General features: G+C 44.0%; 1 protein-coding gene across 4 annotated transcripts in view; it reads right to left on the reverse strand.

Annotated features, from left to right (window-relative positions):
* LOC116397946 (protein shisa-6-like) overlaps positions 1-5,974 on the reverse strand; it is a 62,596-nt gene extending 56,622 nt beyond the window's left edge. For all 4 annotated transcript variants that reach the window (XM_031873868.1, XM_031873867.1, XM_031873866.1 and 1 more), the window contains exons 1-3: positions 5,909-5,974; positions 4,626-5,540; positions 3,106-3,266 (exon numbers count right to left, since the gene is read on the reverse strand). In XM_031873868.1, coding sequence (XP_031729728.1) covers positions 3,106-3,266; positions 4,626-5,152 — 688 coding nt within the window. In that variant the 5' untranslated portion in view covers positions 5,153-5,540; positions 5,909-5,974. The remainder of the gene's footprint in view (positions 1-3,105; positions 3,267-4,625; positions 5,541-5,908) is intronic.
* Between the last annotated feature and the right edge of the window lie 2,319 nt (positions 5,975-8,293).

Here is an 8,293-nt window from a genome sequence, read left to right on the forward strand (position 1 = left end):
CACACACACACACACACACACACACACACACACACACACACACACACATACAAAGATTCATGCTTTAAAATATCTGAAGGTCATGTCAAAGCTGCTACATAGCTGGAAATGTTATTCTATCATCACAACCTCTAATTGTCCACAGCAGCTGACCTTTAAGCACAGAGGCCACTCATCTCAAACCAGATCCCTCAAGTGCTGTATTGGAGCTCAGATACTGGCTCTGTCTGAGCACACACTGTAACATCGTCACTCTTCTTATTCTGCCTGCTCTCATTTTTCTGGTACAGTAAACACAGACCCATAACTAGTAATATAATTCTTTTTTTTTTGCAGAAGTGCTGTATGGGAGTAATTGTTTTTCTTTGCTTTCTGTTGAGTAAACTGAGACAAAGAAAATACAGCTACTCTCTTCACCACCTGAAAGCTATATTTCATCATTCTGTGCATTAAGAGGAAACCAAGCAACACTTTTTAAAAATAAAAAGGCAAATCTATGCTTGTGGTGTGCAGTAAATAAATCAACTTCATCTGAAGAGAGCTGTGGGGCAAACTGCATTACTCAGAGAAGCGGTTATTGTTTGCTTTAACCGAAGGCGAACTCCTGTAAAGGTATCTACTCCTCCCTTTCAAGGTCTTCTCCTTGTTGTGGCCGTGGGGCGCTCTGTGTTTACACCCCGACCTAAAACAGGATCTGAGCCCACAACAATGCAGAGCGGTTGGGAATAAAAATAGCAGCATTTGCGCTGGTATCATATTATGCTGTCTGTACTGTTTGCCTTTAGGCTCTGTTTTTTTAAAAAGGAATATGTTGTTCTAAAAATGCAGGGACGTTTTGCAATGCACCAAGGGTACCATGTCACTACACAAGGCCTGCAATGGGAGAAAAAAAATAATTAGCATGTATTTTTTGAATTGAGCCAAAACAAAGCATGAAATAAATGACTTTGGTAAGGAAGTGATTACTGCTGAGAGCAAGTGGGCATCATTGCATGTTGAGGATTAAAGGAGAAATGGATGTTATTCCCACTCTTGACATAAGTTGATAGGATCCTCTTGGGCCCTTTAGCCACTTGCTTTATGTGGTCTCTCCACCTGATTTAAAAGTGTTTGGAAAAAGCCTCAAGATGTGAAGTAACATTCTTAGCAGTGATGACTCCAGCCGAGGACCCTCTCCTTAAGAGGCCTGCCTTCTTACTCTGTGACAAATGCCCATTTAGGCGCAGATGAATATGCATGTTCCATGAGAGCGTGTGCGCTCCCTCTCCACAGCACATTGGAGCCTGTTAAGGCATCGAGCGGAGCTCCCAATTTATACACACACGTTAACCATGCTTTGGCCTGTGCTGTCACTGCCTTTCATGTCCAACCCTATCAGGACTGGTCCCCTGATGAAGGGGGGCTTGGCTGTGGTACACTGAAGTGAGCCGGCCTGAGTTCTGTTCTTGTTGCAATGAATGATTGTGTGCACACAGGCAAAGTAGTCTCAGCCGAGACAGATCGACAGATAAAGTGATGCTCGTACTTTAATGAATAGAAATGCCTGCAAGGTCGTTGTGAAGGCAGCCTGCCACGTGCAGCTGCGTAGAAGCCGTGTCCCCTGCATGGCCGGCTAGTGACCAGTAGGAATCGTCTGATGCAACAAATGAGTTGGGGGGACACTAAGTGAATGAAGGTAGAATGTGGTCGCAACCAACACTGAGCTGTAGGAAAATGTTCCCAGCAAGTATATGATGGACGGCGATGTGGCAGAAAGAGGCCAACTTTACATGACACACACAGGAGTCTGCTGACCCGAACAGAGCTGAAAGTACGCACAATTCTATTATTTAGAGAAGAAAAATATTTTTGTTATCCTGTAGCTCCAATCAACTGTAACAACTGCATGTACTGTATCAGGCGCTGTGATGTTTGGGTTCCAGAACTGGCTGCAGTTCAGATATAACCAGTAAAGCCTTTTAAAATATCTAAATATGTACACGTCTGATTAATCAAATAAGGAGCTGAAGTGGATATAATGTTACATTTTATGGGGGGGGGATAGCCCCTTATTCCCAAATGTGGCACACCGCCAGAAAGATAAATGCAACTATTTCACATCTTACATTAAGATCACTAATTGGACTCAAGTATGTGTATGGATCTCTACAGGAGCAGGAATGTTGGTTGAAAGACATCGTTTATGTTATATATATATTTCTTAACGGTTTCCATTTGGCAATGATGTTCAATTACATCAATTATAGGCTGATGAATAGCATGCTCAATGATGGAGATGTATTACAATGTATGATGTCTACTGACAAAGATACATTTTATGGTCTACATGGGAGGACGGAACCAGATCAGGTGGTTTTGGTCTTTTTAGAGTCATGAGAGTGAAGAGACCCACTAATCAGGGTTCAGAGGCCCTTCTAGGTGTCACCGGAGTGCCAACTAAGTAGGGCTCACTACACACATATAGTATTGGCACTTTAACGGCTGCAAAATCAACACCTAAAGTTTTACCATTGGATTATTTATTTAGTTAGCCTGTTTGTCTTTCTATCACACCGATTAAATTGTGCTTCTAATATCTCATTATTTTAGAGTGTGTCTGCCTCCTTCCATCTGATAACACCTGCTTTGTTGAGGAACCTGCCAGCCCTGACTGACTTCCCCTGGACGCCTATTTTTCCTGCACAGTTTTCAGTAATTTCTACCGATTTATGCTCCCTGCCTCTTCTCTGAATTGTGGGGTTAAATCACGCACCCTGATTCACCCACTGAGCGACTGAGAGGCCATCACTTCCAGCCTGTCAGAGACTGCAGGGCCGCGCTACTTTGCCAGCCTGTAATTATCTCCAGCAGGCCCCTGTTTCTCTCTGTCGCTCTCTCCCTCGCACTCTCTTGTTCAAATCGGATGATTACTGGATGTTAACATTGGAGATTACACATTCTGAAAGGTTGAGCACAGTGGGGGCTCTTCGGAGGGGAATGCACAATTTTGCTCAGAAATAATCAATGTATCGCAAATGCGACACACTGAGAGTGATGTGGGTAGGACCAACAGTCATGACACATGAACTAGTGAATGCTTGTGGGTGGAGAGAGGAGAACTCTTACCGTGGTTAGACTTGGAGGTGTGAACAGGGGTGTAGTGGTTCTTGGATGAGGTTCTGACTGGTGTGTTGTCTTTGGGTGAGCCGTTCATCACTGCAAAATTCTCACAGTCATATTGCGATATGGGGATGGGCCCCTGCTGCCTCAGGATGTCTGCAAGGGCTCTGGAAACCGAAAACACAAGAGTGGCTGTGAATACTGCACCATGTTTCTTTTGTTGTACAGTTTTTCTCTCTTAGTGCAGCTGAACTCAGTTAAAAATGAAGTGATATCCCGTCTGTTGTCTGCACGCCGAATGGCTGCTAATTGTTAAGACAGTGTTGTGCTATTATGAGTAATTCAGGGCTGCTCTGTTTCTTCTTTTATTTTCACGTCTGGGAACATGATGAATGTTCATTTGCAAGAGAAACAACATTGGATGTGTGAGTATCTTGTCTAATTGGGTTGAATTTGAATGTTTTTCAGACCGCACCAGGTGCATATGGAAGGATGGAGCCCTTGAGGGGAGGGGAGTGGAAGAGAGGGAGAAGCAATCATGGTGAAAGAAAGTTCAAAAAGTGTTTGTTTGCTTTTTCTGGCATTGCTTTTGAAAAAGGAAATCAAATTACTTTTGCACCGCTGCAGCAGCTCAAAGCTTTTGTACGACAAATGTATCGCAGACTGTAACCTTTGCTTTGAAATTAATATTTTAGCTTCACCCCCTCCTTCCTGTTCCTTATTGAATGTGCAGTGGTGCATGTTTGTCACACGACCTTGATACAGCCAACGTTAACACTATCCATTATTCACAATCTTAAGATTGCTCAAGTGTTGAATAATGCATCCAATAAAAAAAGCTATTCAATCTTGAAGAAATAATGTGTCAGCATTTGTTCACTGATGTTGGTACAGTCTACAACATGTGATCCACTCTTGTGTGATAATTCTCATATGGTGAAGCCCCAGGAGGAAAAAGGAGCCAGCAGAGGAGGAGAGATTCAATCATTTGCCACGTTATCCCATCTCTGCTAAAGAATCTTGTCAAATTTCCACCTGAACAAAGCAGAAAGCCATGTGCTGATGTGAAGAGAGTGGGATTGGGGGAGGAGGACTGGGAGTAGGTCGCGAAGTACAATGTTTGACAGCTAGCTGCCTTGACTTGTGTTCGCCTCATGAGCCAAATATCTGGGCTGATTCTAACAATGTGAGACGCAATTTTTATAAAAAGAAAGATTGTGTCTTATTAACTAACAAAGCTCCAGTATAAATGTTGGGCATCAGTCCTTCTCACTCCAACACATAACAGATGCACACACACACACACATGAGGGTTAACCTTTGAATCCTGTCTGCTCAGAGGTCTATCTGTTTCATAGTCTGTCATAGTCTCTACATTCAGAAATGATGACCTCTTAGTAGGCTATGGGACTTTATATCTTCTTCTATCTTACATTTTAAAGAAGTGATTGAATACATATTTGTGCTGCAAATTCATTGCATGATTCAGAAGTCATTCTCACACAACATGTCTTCTACCCACTCACCTATGTATGTTCATTTCCTGAGGCGGCTCTGTAGCTTTGTCGTACGCAACTTTGACCGACACTCCCAGCACTATGATGAAGGCTATGATCCCACAGGTGATATAGACCGCCGTGCTGGTCTGATCCATGCTCAGATCGTACGTTTCACCGGTCGGGATGGGCGACGGGGCGGCCGTCTGCACCCACACTGGCTTGTGGTAATTCGTACAGGCTTTCTGGTCCAGCCGATCTTTCTTGTACTCGCAGCAGAAGCGCAGGTAGCACGTCCCGCAGCAGTACCGATGGTTCGTGTTGTTGCACTCGAACAGTTTGTCATACTGCCCGCTCACGTCGTAGTAGCCCTGGCATGTGTCGTGGTTGCTGGTGGGCGCGGGCTGCGGGGTCTTCTGCGGGACGACCGTGGGGACCGCCGTGGCTTTGGGAGCCTTCCTAGGCGCCGGTTTGGGCTTTTTGCCGCCTGTAGCGGCGCTCAGCACGCATAGCGGGTCCAAGTATATCAGCAGCAACAAAATGTGCCTTATCCCCATGGTGGTGTGAAGAACTCAAGTCTTACGTTTTGGCAAAGACACTTCAACTCTGGTCAAACATGCAAGGCTTTAGTCTTGTGCAAGTTTCTCCACCGAGTCTTCCCTTACTCGCTCAGTCTCCTGTGCCGCCGTCATGCTGAGTACAACTCTGTGTAGACTGTTGTCAAAGGGCATTTCTCGGCTGGTATTATGTAGTGGACAAACTAAAGCCCATTGTGACCCACCGAGGAGCCGTGGCAGGAGGGCACCATGTCCTGACAGGGAGGAGAGCTGATGGGTGCCCGGGCTCTGCGCGCTCTCTCCCTCGGCTGAGCGGTGTGTGAGAGCCGCGGTGCGTCGCTCTCCGAGGTGCTGAGTCCCAGTCAGTTATGCTCAAGTCAAAGTTAGGCTGGAGAAACAAATAAGGCAAACGGCTCATTAGCTATTATCCTCACGTCAGAGCCACGTCATTTAGTCATTAGTAGGCTTCTACACGTCCAAATACCTTAACAGATTTTAGCCTTGAAACATCACGTTTGAAGACATTCCTGCAGTTTGCACGACGCATTATTTGGACCACCCACCCACACAATAGTAATATCTTCCAAATTAATGCTGTATTTTATCTTTATGTTAAGCATCACACAGTAACATCGCAGCACTCAACTGAATGTAGATACAGGAAAAATTCCGTGAATGTTTCCAAATCAAATTCAAATGGACTGTTTAATTTTTCTTGATTTATTCAAAGAGTGGGAGTAAGAAAAGCCAGCCTACCTCAGTTAGGATACCCGCTGGGGAGTTGCTCTCTGTCTGGGTCTCCGAAAGTGAGGAGAATATCAGAGCTGTGAACGCCCCCCAACTCCCCTCCCTGCTCTCTCTCCCTCTCTCTCTCTCTCCTCCTTCTCGCTTTCTCCCTCCCCCCGTCTCTTACATCATGTCAGTGCTGGCGTCAGAACTCAGTCAAGTATCGGTAAATTTCTCCCCCTTCTTTCCTTCTGCTCCTCCAAGCAAGAAAGCAAGCCTGGTTATTGGCACTAACACTTCTAAATCAAATGACTGCACGGACAGGATCAGGATTGCAAGCTGTCTCCGGCGTCCATCTCCCCTCTCTGAGCGTCTTAACACTCGCATGTTTATTTGCATTCACAGCAGCTCAACCTTTTGTACAGCTGGCTGTTATCATGTTGTGGCTACATGCCCATAAACCAGCATGGTTTTCAGGATGAAACAGTAATTGGCTGTGCCCTCGACGTTAATACACTCATTATTTCAGATAAAGTCGTTCATATTGGTCTGTAGCCAAGCCATGGCACCTGTGGGGATTATGGAGAACTGATATGTTCAACACTGCTACCCTGAAATGAGCCAGAGCTGTATACCACACTCCTACACACAGTTCTGTCCTTGTTACACATGCCTGTTATTCTCCTTCTGTGGCCATTTATATCCAAGACCACCAATGAAACCATGTATATTTATGTGTAGGTCTTTCCAAATAAACCAATGAACACACCTGTCACCAGATGGGAAGACCAAAGCAGTAGTACCAAAGTTGTGGCTTTAACATGAGCACATCAAAGGATTACTTGACTAAAAAGCAAACATGTTTCCCTGCTCAATTTGGAGTGATTTCAGCTGCCAAGTTTATACATGCAACTGATCACCACTCTGCTGGATTTCAAATCAGTACTGAGGACATGATCTTTGCGTCGTGCTCCCCTCAAACAGTTACTAAACATCTTTGCGGTGAGGCAGTTTGCATTTGAACTGGAGAGCCAGCACTCAGCAGGTCAGGAGGTGAGAACACACTCATTAAAGCTGCTATGTGCCAACTGTCCATGATGAATAAGTGCGGACTCACCACAATCTTGAAAATCAGGTTATTTAGCCTTAAGGGTAGTGACCTGGTGTCGACCAATCACAACACAGTATTGCAACCATTCTATATTCTATAATATTCCTGTTCAGGCTTACATGTCATGTTAAAAGAAAAAAACCTGGTTGTATTCTTTATTTTCGTCATTGTCAATAAATTCCATGAAAAGCACAAAAACACCAAAGAATGTGTCTTTTATAGTGTGTATGGAAGCCTGACATATTTGTGACATAGAGCTCCATTGATGTCCACAGACTATTAACAACACATCAGTGAGCCACATTGTTGCACTGGGTGACATGTTCTTTCATTACCAGGAACACTGTATCCCACATACACTGTCCCGCTGCTACGAATACTGACTAGAGCACCGAATGTGGATTAATCCGCTGCTGAAAATAGTCCCCAAACAAATGCACTATATCCTCCTGGTTGTTTGCTACAGTGTCCAGCTGTTTTAGGAAATTACAGTTTGAAACTTTATATTTGTGCGCCTCTTTTAAAAATCCTCATTCCCAGAGGAACCAGTGGGATTGGGGATGAGTGCCAAAGAAAGATTGTGAAATAGAAAAACATTATTTTTTTTCGTGGTATATGCTTAGAATAGTAAAAAAATGGAGTAAATGTAGTCTAATCCTTAAAATAGTATTACTTACATTTATATTAAAAATATATGGGGAAAATGATTCTTATTGAGCTGTTGTACAATTGAAAACAAAAGAAAATTATTATTACTTGGCATTTAAAAGTTGCTTGAATCCACCTCCATCAGCACCGCCTGTCAAAGCTTTGCAGGAATAGCCAGCGGTGCCAGATCAGATATCGCTACTGCAGATGGAGGTCGCACAGCTGACCGCCGCCTTGCAATCATATGACATTGTCGATAAAACAGAGAAATCTCAAACCCAAGTACGACTTTTCTATAAGCTGAGAGCAGAGGACTTTTCCTGACTGTGGCACTTTCACTGCTGTCATCCTTCAGTCGCTAACCCTCCCTGTTTCCCCTCTGGAGGAAATACTGAACGAAGGTGGAATGTCAGTTCTCATTAGAAAATGGATTTCAAAAGCTCCCTGACAGGAACAGTAGGGGGAAAATGCTTTGCATAAGCATCTTTTTTCACTATCACCACTGGTGTGACTGGCAGCGGTTTAGGGTACCAAAAGATCCTAATTTAAATTCTAAGCCTTCCCTATAAAACTTACAGTATCTCCTGAAAGGCTGATACACCTTCAGCACATCTGGCTGAAGTTGATAGACTGAATTAGAAAATAAATGAGTCCTT

Source organism: Anarrhichthys ocellatus, unplaced genomic scaffold (genome assembly GCF_004355925.1).
Source record: "Anarrhichthys ocellatus isolate YVR2014 unplaced genomic scaffold, GSC_Weel_1.0 scaffold76, whole genome shotgun sequence".
Classification (NCBI taxonomy): domain Eukaryota; kingdom Metazoa; phylum Chordata; class Actinopteri; order Perciformes; family Anarhichadidae; genus Anarrhichthys; species Anarrhichthys ocellatus.